The sequence below is a fragment of the Miniopterus schreibersii genome (genome assembly GCF_964146895.1).
Source record: "Miniopterus schreibersii genome assembly, chromosome: 4".
Taxonomy (NCBI): domain Eukaryota; kingdom Metazoa; phylum Chordata; class Mammalia; order Chiroptera; family Miniopteridae; genus Miniopterus; species Miniopterus schreibersii.
This window is the reverse complement of record NC_138105.1, coordinates 42,973,425-42,995,505: the sequence shown is the minus strand read 5'-3', so window position 1 is coordinate 42,995,505 and position 22,081 is coordinate 42,973,425. Positions and strand designations below refer to the sequence as shown.

Here is a 22,081-nt window from a genome sequence, read left to right as displayed (position 1 = left end):
AAGTTTCTTATTCTTCCAGTATTTATCCAGTTTTTGCTTTTCATCTCAAAGTCATGGATAACTTAATCTATTAGAATTATTGCAAATGACTTGAAATAGTAGTTGTTTTAAGATTAATAAGATTAGGTCCAAGATATTTATCCTAATAGGAATATAAGGGCAAGGTATCTTTCATTATTGGTATATAACTTTTAACCCTTAATTTTTCTGGACTTATTTTATACTATGCCTCTCTAATCAAGATGTTTTAACTTTCTGTTAAAACATCAATGGTTTATGTTTAAAGAATGAGACACACAAAGTTGCGGAAAATAAATGATAAATTCTTATTTATTGAAAGACATCCCGTTGCGAAATATATGGCACATGATTATGATTACGTTCCACTAATTCATACTTCTGAATTATACTTTCTGCTAATTCCAGAGCATTATATTCATGCAGCAGTGGTAGGAAGCATTGATTATTTTTTTTAATGCCCATCCTCTTGATAAAGCATGTAACATCAGAGCTTTTAGTACACTCATTTTCTACCATTTGAGTATGTGATACTCTAATGTTAAGAAATCCAGTCTAAGTCTAGGATATTTAGACATTATTTGTGATATACAAAATTTAGTTATATAAATCCAGTAGTACCTGGCTTTCGCCTGTCTTTGTGTTGAAATTTTCCATCATTTATGGCTTGTCCCAAGCACAAAATCCTGAGCGATGCGATACCAGGTATGGAAGTAACATGGTAGTAGTAGTGCAGTTTGCTTTCCACACACTGTTCAGGAGACCACAGGTTTATCTGAAGGTTCTCTTTTTTCTTCTGTAGTATCATTAGGTATTTCATCAGGTATATCAGCTATAGTAGGTGTAGTCTGGGGAGTCAAAGTACGTCCAAACCCTTGATAGTGACCCATGGGTGAAGGTGGCACAGAAGAGGCAACAGAAATTGCATCTTGTGATGATGATGATAACAAGCTTGTATGTTCATTTTGATCTTGATCCTCGGGAAAAATTTTTTTCCTAGGATGTCCCATGACTGTCCTTCCTTTAAAGTAATGTAAATGTTTCCGAGTTAACCATAAATTATGTATTGATATTTTACCAATAAACTCAACTGCTAAAAATAAGTTGCCGCCCCCCCCCCCCCCCAAAAAAAAAGCCTTATTGTGGTACTGCTTTAAACAAAGTCTTTTCATTTCTTAAGTAGCTACAAAACTGCCCTTAATAAAATTACCTATTTGGATAAATTAGATGACTGGTACTTACCAACATGCCTTACTTGTTCAGAAATATCATCCCTAATGTCTGAAACATCCCACATAGCAAGAAAGGAATCAAAGCATGAGCCCTCTTCTGCTTCCTGGACATACGGTTTATATGAGAAAGTGTAGTGATGAGCAATAGCAGCGAGGAACATCTCAATACAGATAATGAAGTCCTACAACAAAAATATCAGCCATCTTTGAGTTTAAATGTAGTTTTGTAGATAAAGGAAAAACACTATCTTCCTTTTCAAAAGTATTTAAGTATCAATAGCTGGGTTTCTGCTCATTTTACCATTTTCCAAAATAATTTTTGACCTCTTCAAAAAAAACCAAAAACACCCCCCAAAATCCCCAACAAAATGCCAAAAACTTAAATCTATTTTGCACTAAATCAAATATTTATTAGCAAAGTACATGGAATGCTCAGTCCACTGCTAAAGGACTAAGAGAAGCAGTGCAGAAAGATAAATTGACTAGGAATAACAATATAGATTGTATTCCTGGCTCTACTACTAATAATTAATGGCCAATTTCTTTAGGGTTTCCCATTTCACCTGTAAAGTGAGGATAACAGTAGCCCCATAGTCTGCCTGTTGTCAGATTTAAGAGATACTATGCTTAATATAAAAATGCTTAAAAAACAGTAAAGTTCTGTTGAATTCAGAGATAGCACTACTTACCTGGAGGCCTGTAGCTACAGCTTCTACAGTTCGCCATTCCCATGTGTGCTTTTCAGAAATAACGCCAACTTTTACCAACAAAGCAATAACTACTGCTTGCCTATATGTTAGGAAAAGGTAAACGCCAAATCTATATCAAGCATAAAACGAGCAGTTGTTTTTAAAATATGCCATTTTAAAAAGTTTAACCCCAGCACAACCTGTGGACCATGCCCTGCCTTCGCAGCATATTCTCAAAGACACTGTGTGTCTATATTAAAAGTATTTACTTGCTTTACAAATTTACTCTTCTAGTACAGTTTCCTCACATGAATTTGGATTATGTATTCTTAAAACTTCGGTACTTGGTTTATATGTCTTTTTGTTTTGAAAGTATGCAGAAGTAACAAAGTTCTTCCTATACACAGATAATGGCTAATAACGTTATACAATAGGCATTTAAAGTGAAATAAAGGGTAGATACTTAAATGTTATTTACATGTGTTAGTTGATTATTCAGATTATTTTAAAAAACATTTTGAAACCAGTCTTGTTTGAAGTACTGGAATTAGAGACAAACTCAGAAGGGGTCTGACTCTAAGACGGAATCATAGTGAGCATTTCAAGCAAATCTAGGGATGTGACTGAGTTACATTTAATCAGGTAATAATGAGATAGTCAGAGCAGCTTTCATAGTTCTCTAGAGACAAGAATATTCACTTCAATATTGCTTGTAATGGTGAAAACATTAGAAACAACCTAAATGTCAATAGGAAACTGCTTAAAAAGTTAACATCCACACAACAGAATACTAAGCAAAGCCAAAAAAGCCTAAACAAAATTATACCTCACCTTACTGACAATTTTATCCACAATATACTGAACATATTAAGCTCTGTAGGTTTTTATAGTATGAAACTATTTCTGTGGAGTTTTATAACATGATAATCATTCTGGGTAGTGGGATTGAGGGATTTTTCTTTTTCCACTTTTTATATTTGTATGTTGTTAAATTTGGTGTACAGTGGTACCTCTGTGGGTTTCTGAATGTAATCCATTCCGGAAGCCCGTTCGAGTTCTGAAACGTTCGAAAACCGAGGGATCCACAGCCCACAGCGAGGCCTCAGGATCCTGCCCTCAGCAGAAGCCGTAAGGCCTGTTCCACTTCAGAGGCGTGTTCGAAAACCGAAGCCATTTCCTTCGAGGTTTACGGCGTCATAAACCGAAATGCTCGTAAACGGAGACGTTTGAAAACCGAGGTACCACTGTATTTGTTTCTAGGCCCCTTCATCATCCACCCTGTTCCTAAACTGGGACCATGTACAATTCTGCCTTTTGTTTAAAAAAATATTTTTACTGATGAATATTTCCTCACATTATTAAATATTCTATATTATGTTTACCTTCCAAACTGCAAAGTATGCTCATATGAAAACACCATGATTTATTTTAATGATTCCTTAGTTTAACAACTCCTCTAGTGCCGAGACATTTAGGTTGTCTCAAATTATTTTTTTCTTATAAATCTGACAGTGCCATCTGATTATTTTTTCCTATGAAAAACCAAGAAGGGCTAAAAGGATGAACTTTTAAAGTAATTAGAGACACTTTAATTCATCTGTATTAAAACTATTTTTTAAATTCTTCCCTTGTCAACAGTTTTATTGTCCTTTAGAAAAGGGGAACATTTAAGATAAAATAACACTTACCAGAAAGAAACAAAAACCACCAGCTTTACACAAAGGAATTTGCCAACAGGCTGGATTGGACTCAGTTCTTCCTTCAGTACTTGATAAAATAGCAGGAGACAGTACATGGCAAACTAGAAACAATCAAGATTAAAAATTAAACTTCATTAAGAATAAATATGGTAGTAGAAATATTAAAGCTATAAAGCAGAGACCTGGTACAGAGTACTGTTTCAGCCAAATTTTTTTAGGCTTTATTATGGTATTTTTAGATTAACAACAAGCTTTTATAGTTCACTATGGATGAATATATATGATATAAAATTTCTCAGAAGAGATCTAACATCTTCCCTGAAAATGGTTTCAAGTGTTCACTAACTGGAGCTCAGAAACAATGAACACAGGAAGAAAAGGCTCTCAGTCAGACAAAATAAAAACATTATATGCTTAGTAATGGCTTTTGTACACAAATTACCATTAATTTTATAAGGGCTGAACCATTTGTTATAAATCAACACATTAAATAAGTACTTTTCAATAAAACTGTGACCATGACATCTGAAAGTAGGAATCAAGGAAACAATTTTTCTTGAGGGCAGTATTTTAATCCAGGTGAAGTTACTTTTATAAAATAAATGCTCAAGACGTTAACTGTTTAAAAAAAAATTAGTTGTAATTACCTAGTGTAGTATTTGCATAGCAGTAAACATTTTACTTTTTCCCACTGAAATCATAAAATGTTCATTTAAGATATTTAAAATATCTAAGCAGTAAAGTATATAGTCCCATCATCCAACCATTCCTATTTATACATAAAGTCGTGTTTAACAAGTATCAACTAAAAACAAAATTTTGTTGCCTGATTCCCCCCCTTAACCTTATTTTCCATAGGTTTCATAAAAATTATTTTTAATAACTGCCAAATATTTTGGCCAGTGGAAGGACTATAGTACATTTAACAAGTCCCCATCTCTGCACTTAGGATTGTTTTCAGCCTTTTGCTATTACAAATAATAGATTTACCTACAATGATAAAGCATAAATACTTCCGATCATTACTTGAGGGTGCATTCCCAGAAATGGAATTACTGGTTCAAAAGAGTATAAGCATATGGGAAAGCTTTGAATACATAGGCATTTGATTTTTTTTAAATTAAAAAAAAAAAAAAGAATTTTTAGAGAGAGAGATAGAAACATTGACTGCTGTTCACCTATCCATGCACTCACTGGTTGATGCTTGTATGTGCCCTGACTAGGGATTGAACCTGCAACCTTGGTGTATTGGGATGACACTCTAACCAACTGAGCTACGTGGCCAGGGCCTGGGCATTTGATTTTTATTCTAAACCTCTAATACCACACATACATGCCACTGCATCTAAATTATTATTTTGCTGAAAGCATTAAAGATTTTAAATAAGGTGTTCATTAGGTTGAAAGGATCAGATAGTTATATGTTTAGAGCATTTTAGTATGTAGAACATATATTTTTTAAACCTGTCATTCTCAATTTTCCTTTAATTCCAAATTATGAGAGAATCTTACTGAATATGCCTAGGATATGTTTTTGTTTTTTTTAAAGGGAGAGCATTGTGCTTTTATTTATGACATATCCACAAATTGTGCAATGAGTACCCAGAACCAAATGAACAAACACAATAAACAGGTTAAGGTATAAGTCACCAAATAATTAACAGATACTATATCATATTATATCTTTATAGGTGTATAAAGATACATGTTCAGTTTTTTGAAATTCTTCCCATAAATGAAATTTCAAGGTAAAAAAAGTAATAAGCTTTATTCCCAAAGAAACTTTCCCTACGAATTTAGTTATAGATACTAATTTAGTACAGTTAGGATGACTATTTACTTACCAATTGTGACATATTGTTTATTATAACCAAGTAAGTCCAAGCATTTGAAAAACTAAAGTTGCCTTCATCATATACACCAAGCAGCTCACAGATTCTAAAAATAGTAAAAATAAGGCAACTTTACAATTAATACAGCATAGACAGGAATATTTAAATCAATTTTGGTCATAGAGCTGGTTCAAAAAATAAAAACAAAACATTTTTTTCAAGAAATTTTACCATATGACTGTACCTCCAACTTGAAGTAAATCCAAAGTAAGACACATACATTGAACGAGAAAGGGTAGTTTATACATAGATTCAAAAAAATTATGCTGCTTAATTTTCAAAGGCTTGATTGTTATAAACATGAAATGCAGGTCTATAACTACAACTCTATTTTTTCACCCAAATTGTCTTGGAGGTAAAATTTTTTTATTTTAAAGAATAGTTTATTGGTTTTTAGAGAGAGGGGAAGGGAGAAGAGAGAAACATTGATGTGAGAGCATAAGCAGCCTCCTGCATGCCCCATACTGGGGATCGGAGATCGAGCTGGAAACCAGGGCTTGTGCCCTAACTGGTAATCAAACCAGCGACCTTTCAGTGCACAGGATGACACCCAACCAACTGAGCCACACTGGCCAGGGCTTGGAGGTAAATTTTATGAAGACCCAGATCTAAGTATTAAGATATATGATTACGTAGTTTCTAAACTGCAGAAAATAAAGCATGTCTTCATAAATGAATGCATGCAAAATTAGTCAACTCTAAGGTAAATGTCACCAAAGAATTGCTAGCTCAAAGGGAGCATAAAGAACTGAATGCATCTCTCAAATGTTTTCCCTTCTTCCTCTGTAAACATGCAGAATGTTAGGACTAGCAAGTAGAATATGCAGCCTTACCTGCTTTAAATTATTTGATGTTTAAAAATTTTTAGGGAATAGTGTTACCAGATAGCTTAATTTTACCTCCAGCGCTAAGCCTGGATAGAATTACTAAAACATAAAGATATAGCTTCTTCCTTGGAATACAGTGTTCATATTCTAACTTAACTATTTAGAAAATAAAACCATGTAATGAACCTAAAGTAGCATACTTTAACTTCATGTAACAGATGTTTCTGTAAAGCTGTGTGAACTAGTATTTTAAAAAGTATATTTTAAATGTTTTCCAAAAAGCTCAGAAAGAATATTATTTAGAAGAATTCTGTGGTGATTCTTTATCTATAAATGGTCACCTTATTTAATATAGTAGGGTTTCTATACATTGTGTTTTTAAAATAATTCGACCTGTATTATAAACAAGTAAATTAGCATTATTTATATGCTTTTCTACTCAGTTTCACAAAAGAGCATGAGGACTTTTTAAAAAATAAATAATACAAGCTCTATGTACTTACAAAGCAATGATGGTAGTGAATGGTCTGACGACTGTATACTGCAACACACCCAGTTTGCACCTAAACAGCAATACTCTGCCAAAGAAAAGGAACTTAGAATTTTCAACCACTCATTTAAATAGTATCAGGTTTTCTCCAAAGCCCCGCATTAAAACCATTTTGACAAATGATGCTATATTTATATTTAATTCTTTTAATTTAGTCATTCTAAGTGGCAAATGGGGAAGAAGGTGGATTGGAGCAAACAAATTAATTTAAGTACTATTTTAAAAATTATTTGACAACTACATCTTCTGGAGGATCCCCTTTCTGTGTATAGTCTCAAATTAGTGACTAGTGCAGCACAAAACAAAAGAACAAAAGTGGGTCTCTGTGTGTTTCTGGAAGAAAAGCTGATTAACAAACGAACTAGGTGTGTGTGTGTATATGTGAAAGCATATTTAGAAAGTATTTACATTTTAGGATTCAGTTTCAAGTTTGGTATTTAAATAGCATTCCAGAGACTATCATTGACTAGATACTCTGAAAGGACAAAACAAAGATCCTGTATAAAGTTTTTATTCTATTGCTGGGCTTGCTCAATCTAGGGGAAGATTCACAAGGAGTAACAAACAAAACCAAAGAAGTCCCAAAACATGACTACTAAATAAAGGCCCTCCACCTGAGAGCCTTGTGTAAAAGCCTTCTTAAAAGACCAAGCGGATCTGAGAGCAAATGCTTATTTAGCACTCCTATCAGGAAAACTGGTTATCAATGTTATGTATTATGAATCCCCTAATTTAAGAATTACTTGTAGACTGAGAAGACTGTGAGTCTGGCATACAGGATTTGAGGTGCTGTTACTAGTTCTATTGGGGTTCTATGTGCTGAGAGCCTTCTCTGTGCCGAGGTGGTTCACTCCAGTTATAACTAAGTGTGCCCCCTGTGGTGTTGGGTCTAGGAATTGCACTTGGGCTTGTTGCAAGATCTCTTGACGAGCATTCTTTGGCTGTACGTGTTGTGCTTCCTGGCCAATACTCTTTGCAAAAGTTAAGCTGGAGCTGGTTAAATCTATAGTATTCTATGAGTTAACTGCCAAACCAAACCTGAGACCACTAAGGGTGACTATGTAGATGGATTAAATAGCCAATTAGATACTTTTGAAAGCTGTGGAGAATTCATGAACTAGAAAATGTATCTGAAAAAATTGCCCATAATACAGCAAAGGCTTGAGACAGAGAGGCAATGTGACCAAGAGTTACAAAGAACAAAATAGAATCAAGTCTAACATATAATGAGAGTTATGAAAGACAGAGTAGAGAAAAGGCAAAATCAGAAAAGACTATGGCTGAGAACTTTTCAGAACGAATGAAAAACATGTAACTACAGACTGAGGCACACTGTAAATTAAGCAGGACTAAAAACAAAACCAAAACAACTTAGATACTTCACAGTGAAACTGCAAAACATCAAAGACAGAGGGTCTTAAATGCAGTTGGGAGACAGGTCACCTATAATGAAGAGACAATTAGATTGACAGTAGAGGGTTAACAACTGAAGCCAAAATTAGGTGGAATACAATCTTCAAAATGCTCGGAGAAAATCCCTGTCAACACAGAACTACATCCAGCCAAACTATCTTTTAAGAATGAGGGCAAAATAAAAATACTTTGATAAGTATATCTGAGAAAATCTGCCACTGATACACTAAAACGAAAGGAACACTTAAAGGGCCATACTTTAAAAAGAAGGAAATGATCCTAGACAGAAGAACTGCGATGCAAGGAGTGTATGTAGAACCTGAAGTGAAATGTATCATTTTAAATGCAGTGTTAAAAAAAGAAGAAAGGCTGTAAATTAACAAGCTAAGACTCTAACATGTTAGGAAAAGAACATAGTAAATCCAAAGAAATATGAGAAAGGAAGTAAAAGTAGACCAGAAATTAATGGAATAGAGAACACACTAGAGAGAGAATCAACAGAGCCAAAAATCAGTTCTTCAGAACGCTACGAAACTTCCGGCAAGATTTTTTAAGAAGAAGAAGAAAAAAAAATACTAATAACATTAGAAATGGAAAAGGAGTCATAACAACAGATCCAAAAGAGATGAAGAAGTTATAAACTAATGTATACCCATACATTTTAAAATTTTGTCTATTCTGCCCAATTTCTAAAAACCGTAATGAAAAAACAAAAGATTCCAGAAACAGGAAGCCTGACTAGTTCTTCAATTGTCCTCCCACAACAAAGCATCCAGGTCTAATCTTTCAAGGTATTGTTCACAATCGTTTCTTGCGATAGACAATAAAAGGCAGTAATTTCTATTCAGGCAGTATAGCCTGGATATGAAAAACCAGACAGGGACAGTGTAAGAAAAGAAAGCTATAGTCTAATTTTACTCATGTAAAAATTCTAAACAAAATACTAGCAAACCAAATCTTACAGTAAAGCAGATGATACATCATAACCACTTTGAATTTATCCTTGAAAGCAAGGAGGTTTTAATATTAGAAAATCCACTAATTTAATTTACTCTTAAATGTGAAAAACCATGATCATCTCAATAGATATAGAAGCAGCATCTGATTTTGTCATTAACTAGCTATATGACCTTGAGTAAATTAATTGCTGCAGACCCTGGTTTCCAACTGTAAAAGGATGTTGATTAAATGATTTCTAAGGTTTTTACCCATAATATCTTAAGTTTTCTATTTAGAATGAATGATGTTAAAGAAACTAACTTATGTGTAGATTATCAAAATGTGTTTTGTTAGTCTTCAAACTTGACTATGAACTACACGAAGTTAGGGACTCATATTTTTTGTATTGCTCATCGTACTCAACACATTGCTTTGCAGAGAACTGATAGCTTAAATAAAACCAAAACATAAAAGCACTAAAACCAAACATACTTACTCTCCCATAGTCCATGGTGGACAGCAACATAAAGGAGGGAAGTGTTTCTGTTGATCTTTGGCTTCGAGGATTAATACCAGATTTGGATAACGGTTAGTCAGATAATTGGTAAGAAATCCCATGAAGTTGTAAATGACATAAGCTTCATAACATTCTCTGCAGGTATCCACATATATTGCAATGTTGGGATATTTCAAAGCTATCCACTATAAAAAAACCAAAAAAAGTGTTAAAAATAGTTGCAACTAATATAAAATGAATTACCACTCTAATTCATGGTATTCACAATAAGCTAATTTTTTAACTTGCCACCTATTTACATCAAATGTTTGAAAGTTTATTATTATGAGGGCTACCAGACAATCTGTGAGATGAATTTCTAAAAGCAATAAACATCTTGGATATTGGTAAATGAAAACATCTGTGTTTAGGGGTAAATAATGACTATGAAGACAGAAGCTAAATTACATACACTTGGGTTCTTAAATAAAATCTGAAATTTTTCTTGACATGATCACAGAAAATGCTGTGAAAAACATTTTCTTTATATTTAATCAAATTAAAGCAGGGAACTGTAACAACTGTGCTCGAAACCACTGGGAGGGTTTTTTGTTGTTGAAATAAAAGGTTTAATAAATAAAAAGGATGGTGATATCAATTTAAACATTACATTATTTTAAGGACTAAGAGCTACTAATCTGAAATTTTAAAAGATCAAGCAAAGAAAACAGCTATAGATTTTTTTAAAAAATAAGAGAAAGTTTATTGAAAATCATCACAGAGGTAGGAGTTAAGTGGTAGAAAAAATGGGCTCAGGAGGTAATGTGGGGGGGGAAGGGAGAGGGGAGGGGAGGCGAAAGGAAGGGTGTGCTCACGGGAGAGCGCCAACAGCTATAGACATTTTAAAATTTTAAATGTCTGCCTTTTCTATTGTCATACTTTATCTTCTTTACTGACATCAAAAACAAGTGAACCTTTTTCACTTTTCTTATTTGATTCTTGCTGCCAAATAAAAATACTTTCTTTAAGCATTCTGCAAGTATAGTTAGTATCATCAAAAAAGTTCTTAGTTAATGAGATAAAATTAAACATACTTACACTATCTAAACTGTATATGGGTACCATCCAAAGAACCCTATTTGGAAAGCAAAACATAAATTAAAAACATTTACATTATATTTATGAAATAAGCCAACACAACACTAATAGATTAAAAATACGTTAAGATTTACCTTATTATTGGTTTCTGTAGTTCAGGTTGTGTATAATGCACTAAGTGTTGCAATATCCCCCATAGTGATATAGGTATAGTCAACAACAAAAATATTCCAGCAATAAACCAAGCCTTGGTGTGTATTCCAACCTTAAGAAGCAGAAGAACATGCTGGTATAAATTCTGTGATATTAAAAGTAAAGAGCTAAATATTTTTATTTCTTAAATTTTCATTTATTTGATTATTAATAAGGCCTAATATTTTCCAAAAGACTAGAAGCCATTTTTTATTTATTCTTTAATAAACAGCCTATTTTTCCTTTTGCGGGGGGGGGGGGGGAAGAATTTTCCTCATGCGATTGAGCATTTTTCCTCATGGGACCGTTTGTAATAATGCTGTGAATATTAAGAATGTTAATATTATGTCATTTTCCCCCAGCTTATTTGCCCTTTATATTTAATTATTGTGTTTGGAGATATATAGGATTTTCAAATTTTCTGCACAACTCAAATCTAAAATTCTTCATATGGTTTATTCTTTTGCTTTCATGTCTAGAAAGTTAAAAACCTACCTATATTTTCTGCAAATTCTGTTACACAACATGTTAGTAGAACATTTACTGAATGCTGACTATATCAGATACTTTAATTTCTTTGCATGCATTGTCTTTTAACCCTCCCATTTGATAAGTACTGCCACAACTACTGTTCAAAGCAAACTGTGCTAATATATATACCACCCCTCATACATAACAGTATCAACTCAGGATATTACATTTTAAAAAGCTCTAATTTCTCTTTTAGATCAGTATCTGATCAATATTTTATCCTGTAATAGCTCAATTTCTAAAAATATACTTTGAACTATCTCACCCTGGCTAGAGCCGAAATAATCCATGCACTTTTTGATAGAAACAAATTTATTTGCACCCCTGTCCTGAGATGCCCCAGGGAATGAATTTTATACTAATCTGGACTCCTGCCTTAAAGAGTGCAAATTCTTTTAATTAAAAAAAAAAAAAGAAAATGCTAACTTTTTCAAGGAAAAAAGGTGGGCATTTACTTTGGTACTTGAGGGTTTTGAGCAGTTAATTAAAATACATCTGAAGTCCACAACTTCTAGTTCTACTGTTTTGAACAGTAAAAGTCAGTCAAAGAGTAAAGAAGCAGAAAACAAAAGAATATAGAACAAATATATTTTTACAACAATAAATTCCTACATTAAACTGTATGGAGAACTTGAAAAGCTGAATGCTGGAGATTAATCAAAGCAGTAAGTGAAAGGCAAAGTGTGGAGCCAAAGATTCGAAAAGGAATGTCTGAGCAACCATATTCCAGTCATATTCCAGGGATTTTTGCTTGGCCAAATGTCATTTAAAATTGAGTATTCATTACAATGATGACTTAAAATAATAATAATAATAATAATAATAATAATAATGAAAGCAGATTTTAGATCTTCTGTATTGTAAGGTGATCATTAGGAACTGTACTATCAAGTAATTTTAATGCCCACAGTTGTCTTTATGATTGCCTTAGTGCCAAAAACAACTTGGTAATAGACTTAAAAGAAAAATAATGTGCTTGTGACTAAAAGGCAAAGTGACCTCAGTGTGCTGTAAGGAAAAAAGTTCTTTTTCAAATGATCATAAAACAACTGACGGGATAATTGAGTCATTTCAGTATAGTGAGGCCAAATTTTAAGTCTTGTATCATGGAGTTAAGTACTTTTTACATTGCAAGTGGTAATTGAGTTTCATCTGTATGCATTAATGCCATTCATTTGAATCACTGGTTTTACACTTGTTTTGACTTTTGAAATATATAAAACCCCCTATGTATAAGAAATTTAGCCCTAGTGAGTTTCGCTCAGTGATTAGAGCACTGACCCTGATTGAAGGGTCCCCAGTTCAATTCCAGCTAAGGGCACATACCTCAGTTACAGGCTTGATCCCCACCCCAGGTCGGGGCGTGTGTGGGAGGCAACCAATCGATGTGTCTCTTTCACATCGATGTTTTCTTTCTCTCTCTGCCTTCCACACTCTCTGAAAAGCACTGGAAAAAAATATCCTCAGGTGAGGATTAAAAAAAAAAAGAAATTTAAACTCTTTTATGTGTGTACATATTTAAGTACCTTAATAAAATAAGTCAACTCTAGGTATCTGCAGAAATTAATATAATTATTACACTGATTTTAATTTACATTTACCTCTAAATAAATTATTCACACTTGAGACACATTGATATATGGATACCATTAACATTATTAAACTTATCAGCCATGAGTAGGGTTTTCTAGCTCACAAAACAAGGGGGAGATAAGTAGATTTTTTTCCCTAAGGTAACTTGAAGAAAGTAGAGAGGAAAGAAAAAAACATTAAAGATGAGCATCCAGGGGTGAGTTAACTGTCCCTCAGCTGAATGCTTTCAAAACAGAGTGTACAGTGGAATAGGAGAATGTTTTCCCCAATCCTCGAGGGGAAGAGAGAAGCACTTACATAGAGGATAGCTACTTGGGGCATGAAGACCAGGGGGCAGGGTAAAATGACTGCAGAGCAGCATGACATCATTGTGCATTTAACTTATTTGATTTCAATTATACATACTCGGCCAAGTAAAAGAGTGAAAGAAATAGCTTAAATAGTGCAGACGGTCATCTTGCCATTCCAATAAATGAGTGTATGCCCCACCGTGGGCATGGGACCAGCTATAGGAACATCCAGCTTTCTACAATCTCTCTTCCCATTGACTTTTCAGGGTGAGCATTGCGATGCTGATGTTTAAAAGACATGTATTTTTTCACACAAAACTGTCCCTAAAAATCAACTGCTTTATCTAGGGCTCAGGCAGATGCATACAACTTTGCCTTAGGTGTTGAACTGAGAACCTAATCCCAACTGAGATGCTATTCCACAAGAAAAAGAACTGCTGCACCAATGCAAGAATAGTGTTGCTATTTTAAAAACAACAGTGGTGGCCGGCCAGCGTGGCTCAGCGGTTGAGCATCGACCTATGATCCAGAAGATTTTGGTTCAATTCCCAGTCAGGGCACATGCCAGGGTTTCGGGCTCGATCCTCAGCAGGGGTGTGCAGGAGGCAGTGGATCAATGACTCTCTCATCATTGATGTTTCTCCCTCTCTCTCTGAAATCAACAAAAATATATTTAAAAGTAAAAATAAAGAAAGAAAGAAAAACAAACAGTGGTAATTAGGGCTTACCGAGCACCTACTACTTGCTGGGCAGGATGTTAAGCATTTTAGATACACAAACTCATTTAATAAATAATGATGAAGAGAATGATAAGGGTATTGTATGCAGAGCACTTCAGCACAATGCCGCTTTAGCCACTTAACTATCAGTTTTCATATCTATAAAATGAAGATAGTACCTATGCTGCAGGGTTATTAAGAATATTAAATGAGCCCGGCCGGGCGTGGCTCAGTGGTTAAGCGTCGACCTAGGATCCAGGCCATCAGGGTTCGATTCCCGGTCAGGGCACATGCCTGGGTTGCGGGCTGCAGCAGATCAATGACTCTCTCATCATTGATGTTTCTATCTCTCTCTCTCCCTCTCCTTTCCTCTCTCTGAAATCAATAAAGATATATTAAAAAAAAAAAAAAGGAATATTAAATGAAATTATACCTAAATATTGGGAACATGCCCTAGTTAGTGTCTAGAACCTTAAAAACAAAACAAAACAAGGGGGAATAAAACTGCTCCCCTAATTCCATACTTCTATCTGTTGTGCTATTCATTTCTCAGGTCCCCTTAGGGGTAAAATACTCAAAACAAAACCAAAAATGAACAAAAAACTTGTCTTCATATCCTGATTCCACTTCTTTACCCCACCACATTCCTTTTTCAAACAACTCCCTCTAGTTTTCAGCCATTACTATTCCGTTGAAACCATGACTAGGATCATTTCCGTTGAAAACCAATTATGTCCCAGCAACACCAGAAACACTCTCCTGTTCTGGTTACCATGACACCTATCCTGGCACTGCACTTCCCGTCCTGGCGCTGCTTCTTTCTGTAAGTTCCTATTCCTCTACTTGACCTTTAACTTGGTGCTAGCTAGGTCCTGGGTTTTTTCTTTTTCTTCCTTACAGTGACATTCATCTTTATGGTTTTAAACAGCATCTATGTTCTGACAACCCCCATTAGTGCAATGGCCTTAAGGAGGAAGCATGCACAACTGAGCAAGGCTTTGGTGAAAGCTCAGGAATTGAGAGAAAGTCAGAGGGGGATGGGGTGAGAGTGGTGTCAGGTCATGTTGGGCCTTAATGGCTATAGTTAGGGATACTGGCTTTTAATCTGGGACTAGGAGTGACTGGAAAACTAAGAGGACACACCTAATGTGACTTTAATGTTTTTCAATACTTTTGCTGGTGTGTTGAGAATAGTCCAGGTAAGACATGATGAGAATTTGGCTCAGGGTGTTAGCAGTGGAGACTGCAGATTAAAATTTTCCTTAAGAGCTAGCACTCAAAAAACTACAGCTGAAACCAACAACTGAGAAGTCTTAAAATAGGTTGATACTATATATATCATTAACCATAAAAGTATGTCCTATACCATATTCCAAAGAAATACTTCAAAGTAAGAAATCCCTATTTGTATTAAGATGTCTTTGGTAAACAAATTATAGAAATAACCTAAATATCCAACAAATGGGAAATATTTAATGTGGTTGAATATTATATTAACATTAAAAATAACTATATGGACTATGCCAGTACGGGAAAAGCAACAAAAAATAATTTAGTAAAATATACAGAAAACAAATGTGTATTAAATACATTTTGTTTACTTATGTAAAAATCATTTCCACAATCAAAGGCCTCAAATGGAAGGTATTAAGAAGTGCAAATTGGCAATTACAAAACAGTCATGGGGATGTAAAGTACAGCATAGGGAATATAGTCAATAACACTATAATAACTATGTATGGTGTCAGATGGTTGCAAGACTTATTGAGGGGGTCGCTTTGTAAGTTGTATAAACGTAAACCACCATGATGTACACCTGAAACTAGTATAATACTGAATGTCAACTGTAATTGAAAAATTGAAAAAAATTTTTTTTAAATATATAAATAAAAGGCCTCAAATAGTCATGGTTTTGTCATAGCTCTTGTAAAATAGGTGTTTCTAAGTAAAAGTACTGTCTGGTTATTATTAACTTAGAATTTAAAGTTCATTAAACAATTTTTATAAAGTACGTATCTTAGTTAAGTATTTACCTTGGGATCTTCCAGCTTGTAGTACTTTACTGATGTCATAATAAGAATATGACATCAAAAAATATACAAGGGACTTTTTGCAAAACCTTTGTTGGTTAAGAGTTAATTTCTAAAGTAAAAACAAACAACAAAGTTAAACCAACTAGAATTCTTTAATTCAGGAAGCTACTTAAATGCTAATAAGAGTCAATACATGGTTTTCAAAGTATTTACTTAATCAAGTCCAATAGCTGAACAGATCGGATTTAAGGAATAAAATTACTTTACTTTCAAGGAATTGATGAATACTTGCAAAACAAAACAGTGCTCTTCTACGCAGCTATCTTAACCTATCCTATTTTCTCGATCAGCTCCTGTGTCATGCTTTGAAAAACCGTGAACAAGAAAGCAGACAGGTTTATACCCTAAAACTGGGCTCTCATTTACATGACATGTTTTTCAGGGTATCAGGTCTGAGGCATCCAGGGTAAAAAAGGGCAACCTAAGATGGGCAGGAAGGTAGAAGAAAGGGTAGAGCCGATGGTGCAGGCCCCTTACCTGCAGTTTCTGTAATTCCCACACACAAAGGGGAACCGCAACGATTATGACCACCAGGTAGACGACCGCCACTAAAGGTCGAATCCATTGTCTCCAGTTCGTCCAGGTACAAGTGCAAGGCATGTCTCCGCATAAATCAGCTCCGAGTAGCAAGGAAGAGTTTGAAAAAGGTTGTAATGGGGAGCCCTGTTCTTTCGCTGTTTTATCAACTCGCATACTACGGAGAAGCGGCTGTTGGGTGACTCTACCAGCAGCTCCAGCCGCCTCCTCGGCCTGCGCTGTGCTTTCTGCTGCAGCTGCGGCCACTGCGGCCGCTCTGGGTGCTCCCGGGGAGCAGCACGGGCTGCATCCTTTCTTCCCCACCCCGCATCTACCCGGTTCTTCCGCGGCGGAAACCTCGGGCGGAGCCGCAGCCCTCACCTGGGGATCGCCCGGAGCTCCGCCTGTACCATGGCCTGGAGAGCGGCGCCCAACAGGACCGGCTTTTATGGACCCTGCACACAGTTTGCTTCCGCCCCACTCGCTCTTTTCCTGGGCGGTCGAACCTCCTACCTCCTGGGCTCACAGGCGTCTCTTCCCCCGATTCTGCTGATAAATAAGAGGTGAGGCTCAAACTCTCCGGCCAAAGACTTCCAAGCCAGTTCCTAGGGGCCAACCCCCGCCCCCCGAAGGCGGAACCCACGGCCAAACCAAGACTTCCGCCCCCCGCTGTCTGAGGTTGGTGATTGGTCGACAGTGCCAAGATGGACCCGCCCTATCCGGTTTACTTCACACTCTCTGATTGGCCAGTTACGAGGGGCGGGGCTGTAAGGAGGCGGGTCAAGGATAGGCGCTTGGAAGGAGGGGAGGGGGATAGAAGTTGCTAGAATTGCTGCCACTTGGCCCAGGGGCTTCGAGAAGGAGTCTGGAAGCTGTTAAGAGTTGTTTGAGCACGCTTGAGGAACACGTACTGTAGTCGTCCAATGGCTGTATTGCAGCTTTAAGAAAGTGTGGGTAAGAGGCAGTTACTTTAGAGCAGAACCTTTTTCTGCACAAAAGATCTGCGATTCTCTGTGGGAATGGCCGGGGGAGCCCGCTGCAGTAAGACGACAAAGAATGGGAAACGTCTGCCTAGTTTTCTGCTAGCCGCTAGAATATAGGGGTTGGGACTCTTCGTTGGTTCTGGATCCCAAAGAAAGGTCGTTCTAAAGATAGCTTAATTTTAGAGGCAACTGCAAATACTGTATATTCTCTCAGCTTAATTTTAGAGGCAACTGCAAATACTGTATATTCTCTCCGCGCTTCGAACTTGCGTTAAAAACTCACGCCCATTGAAGGTGAAAAGGTTAGCATTCCGACTGACACGCTGTATGCGCTTCGAGCTTTTTTAGATAACACTACAAAGCAAGCAAACGGTAAATGGGTTCTGAGAGCCTTTCTAAACCAATAGAGCAGACAAATATGGACGACTCGGCGAGCTACACAAACGTGGCCTATGTTATAACCGTCCTTTTCTGAGGTGCAAGCACTGTACTAAGTTCTTTACTTACGTTATATCAATTATTCTGGACCAAAAAGGTAGGCAGTTTTCTGTGTTACAGATGAGAAAACAGATTGGAGTGGTGGAATAATTTGCCCGAGCTCTCTGAGCTAGTTAGTGACAGAGCTGGGAATCTAACATTTGACTGGTCAGAGAGCAACTGCCACCGGGGAATTTCTGGCTAATGACCTTATGGACAAGAGGCTCTGAGTATTGAGTACACCCAACCTAGGATTCTCACAGATGCATGGGGTCATTTGTCCTAGCCAAAGTTTGGACCTTGGTTTCTGCCTCCTTCTTCTAGATCTCACATCTGCATATTACAATCTGGTGTCTTGTATTGTTGAATGAATTTGAATTATTTACAGTACCCAGCCTGCCCGTTATGAATCTCGTGACTCCTAAGCATGTACATGGTGTATAATACATGAGTATCAGTAGGATCCTTAAAGTTTTAGCACATTGTTCCTGCCCTTGAGAAGTTTGCAGTTCCACTTGGGAGGAATAGACCAGAGGCGGGAGGCATGCTGGAGAGTGGGTACTGTAAACAATTCAAATTAATTGACAATACAAGACACCAGATTGTAATATGCAGATGTTAGATCTTAAAGGGAAATTGGCCTTTTGTTTGTTGTTCCAAAGCTAACCTACAAAATTGAAATTGTTTTTAATAAATTTTCTGATCATTACATTAATGCATACTCCATTGTTAAATTGCAGAAAATAGAAGAATAAAGAATAGAAAAGTAACCCTTACTCTATAACCAAGTATTACCACTACTTACTTTTTTTGGTACACAATATAGTTTTCCTTGGATGCAGTGCATACATGGACTGTCTGTGCTTTCAGCCACAGCCATTGCCACCTATATCCTTTCTCATAGGTAAACTTTTTTGTGTGCCAAATTTGTGGAACTTTCCTTGATTTTTCTCTCCCCAGTATCCTATAGCACTCTTGTTGTGTTATAATCATCTACTTATTTGCCTGTCTTTTTAGGCTGAGTTCCTATGAGCAAGCTAAAGTTCTAGAACTATTAGAATACAGCAAGTGAGGGAAGAGACCAGAATGTCAGATGCACAAGTTGTTTCCACACCATTTTGTAAACTGGGGTTCATCTATGGTGAAGTTTCTGCAGATCAACAGAGAAATGAAAATATATATTGAGTTTTTTATTTAGTCAAACTTATTCATTCTTAAGGATTGTGCTTTATTTTGAAATTGTCCATCCCATTTCTTTTATGTGATGATAATTATAGAGTAGTTGTTTTCTAAATGTTCTTCCTTTGGAGAATGAAAAGTTGGTAACTTTATTTGCTCCTATTTGTTTTATTTTTTATTTCTGTGAAATTTTTCTTGTTAAGTCTAGTAATCACTGAGGTAGGGAATAGCCACTGAATTCAGCAACCACAATGCTTGAGTAATCCTAATTTGTCTGATTTGTTATAGGTGGTCTCTATTCTTTCTGGGTGCGACAGCCTAAGCCTGAGGGTGGGTCTGAGCTAGATAATGTTTGGAAAATGAGAAATGGTTTTAACTGGCAGATGGTTCTGGAGTCTAAAGCAAGCTGTTAGACATTCTTGATGTAATTTACATAGGTAAAATGAAGTTTCTATTTATTTGTCACCGTATCACATGAAAATAGGTAGATGGAATTTTGCCATCCATAGAGGATATGTTTGGATTAGTCTGACTTAAAATAAGTTAATGAAATTCACTTTGGGGGATCCTGGGAGATGGGCACTGTTAACCCTTTGGCATGTATCTCCATCCATATCTCTCTATAAATATGTTTGTGGTGGTTTTAAAATACCCATTAAAAGATAGATTCTCCCCTTAAATCTGCATGGTCTTGTGACTGATTTGAGCAATAGAATATAGTGAAAGTGATCAGGTCACCCCATATGACTTAAGATGCTAGGCCATAAGAGGCCATGCAATTTCACCTTGTCTGTTGGAACTTGCTTTTGGAACTCTCAGCCATCATGTAAGAGATCTGACTACCTGAGGCTGGTGTGCTGTGAAAAGCCCGGGACACACAGAGAAGTCCCTTGAAGGTACTCTGATTGACAGTCACAACTAAGCTCATAGCTCCAGTTAGCCCAGCCCAGGTCCCAGTTATGTGAGTGGAGAAACAGATTCCAGTGCCCAGCCATTTGAGTTACCCTTCAGCCTTTTGAGTCTTCCCAGCTGAAGGCCTAGACTTACAAGGTGAGCTGTTCCTGCTCTGTTTTGTCCTGATTCCTGACCCGAAGAATATGTGAACTCAAGAAAGAAGACAAGACACAAACTGGGAGATAATATTTGCAAAAGACAAATCTGATAAAGACTGTTTTTAAAAATATACAAAGAACTCTTGCCCTGGCCAGGTGGCTTAGTCCTTTGGAGCACCCTGTACACCAAAAAAGTTTGTGGGTTCAATCCCTGGTCCGGGCACATATGGGAGAAAACAGATTGATGTTTCTCTCTCTCTCCATTCCTTTCTCTCTAAAATCAAGTTAAAAAACATATCCTCAGGTGGGGTTTAAAAAAAAGAAAAGAACCATATATACAAAGAACTCTTAAAACTCAACAATATGTAAAAAAACAAAACCTCAAAGAATGGGCCAAAGACCTTAACAGACCTCACCAAGAAGACATACAGATATCAAATAAGCATATGAAAAGATATTCCTCACCAGGGATATGCAAATCAAAACAATGACACACAACTAAACACCTACTAGAATGGCCAAAATCCAGAACACTGACACCAAATGCTGGTGAGGATGCGGAGGAACTTGCATGCATGGCTGGTGGGAATGCAAAATGGTACAGCCTCTTTGGAAGACAGTTTGGTGGTTACAAAATGAAACACACTCTTACCATACTCTAGCAGTTGCAGTCCTTATTATTTACCCAAAAGAGCTGAAATCTCTCCTTCATACAAAAACCTGTACACAGACATTTATAACAACTTCATTCCTAATTGTCAAAACATGAAAGCAACCAAGATGTCCTTCAGTAGATAAATGGATTAATGAACTACATTCAGATGCTAGAATATGATTCAGTGCTAAAAATGAGCTATCAAGATATGACAAGACCTAGAAGGACTTGAAATGCATATTACTAAGTAAAATAAGCCAATCTGAAAAGGCTATACTGTATAATTCCAACTATATGACGTTCTGGAAAAGGCAAAACTAGGATGACAAAAAGTCAGTGGTTGCCAGGTGGCGGTGGGGGAGAGTTGATTAGAACACAGGATTTTTAGGGCATGGAAAATATTCTATATGGTGTTATAACGATGAATATATGTCGTTATTCAAACCCACAGAATGTACAACACCAAGAATGAGCCCTAAGGTAAACTATAGACTTTGGGTGATTTTGATGTGATATTGTGAGTTCATCCTTGGTAAAAAATGTTACCACTCCGGTGAACACAATGATAATGGGGGAGGCTACTCATGTATGGGGTTATGGGTATATGGGAATTCTTTAAACCTTTCAATTTTGTTGTAAACCTAAAACTGCTCTAAAAAATAGTCTTTTTTTAAAAAGAATCCATGAGCATAATGAAATGATTTGTTTTACTTCATTGTTATGCATCTGTTCCAGTGAATAGATAACTGAAACAATGTCTTTGTCTATTTATAAACTCTACCTAATCTGAAAGAGGCTTCTTGCTTAGAGTGATTATTTTGCCTAGAGCTGAATTTAAATCTAGATATGGTGCCTCAGTTTTGTTTTGTTTTTTAATTATTTTTATTTTATTTTTAGAATTTTTATTAGAATTTATTTAAGCCAAATTGACAACATGCTGGAGAGCA

General features: G+C 36.1%; 1 protein-coding gene across 4 annotated transcripts; it reads right to left on the bottom strand.

The window, feature by feature from the left end:
• Window positions 1-312: 312 nt before the first annotated feature.
• Window positions 313-17,410, bottom strand: TMEM184C (transmembrane protein 184C). 4 transcript variants are annotated; one of them, XM_081134066.1, is made up of 11 exons: window positions 17,170-17,410; window positions 16,750-16,889; window positions 10,989-11,119; window positions 10,855-10,891; window positions 9,757-9,962; window positions 6,862-6,936; window positions 5,484-5,577; window positions 3,628-3,740; window positions 1,940-2,039; window positions 1,261-1,432; window positions 313-1,039 (listed from the first exon to the last, which is right to left on the bottom strand). In XM_081134066.1, exons 2-11 carry the CDS (start codon window positions 16,870-16,872, stop codon window positions 774-776), a joined length of 1,317 nt encoding a protein of 438 aa, XP_080990192.1. In that variant the 5' UTR covers window positions 16,873-16,889; window positions 17,170-17,410; the 3' UTR covers window positions 313-773. The 4 variants fall into 4 exon arrangements, with proteins under 4 accessions (XP_080990192.1, XP_080990193.1, XP_080990194.1 ...); XM_081134067.1 differs by having other exon boundaries at window positions 17,302-17,409; XM_081134068.1 differs by lacking the exon at window positions 17,170-17,410 and adding an exon at window positions 16,213-16,321 and having other exon boundaries at window positions 16,750-16,837.
• Between the last annotated feature and the right edge of the window lie 4,671 nt (window positions 17,411-22,081).

What these genes read in the sequence shown, in the direction of transcription:
- TMEM184C (XM_081134069.1), bottom strand. Translation starts at nt 16,965, where the DNA reads ATGCGAGTTGATAAAACAGCGAAAGAACAGGGCTCCCCATTACAACCT. An exon ending in CTACAGAAACCAATAATAAG is followed by an intron (nt 10,892 to 10,988) that starts GTAAATCTTAAC and finishes CTTTCCAAATAG; the next exon opens with GGTTCTTTGGATGGTACCCA. An exon ending in CCACCATGGACTATGGGAGA is followed by an intron (nt 6,937 to 9,756) that starts GTAAGTATGTTT and finishes TTTCTTTGGCAG; the next exon opens with AGTATTGCTGTTTAGGTGCA.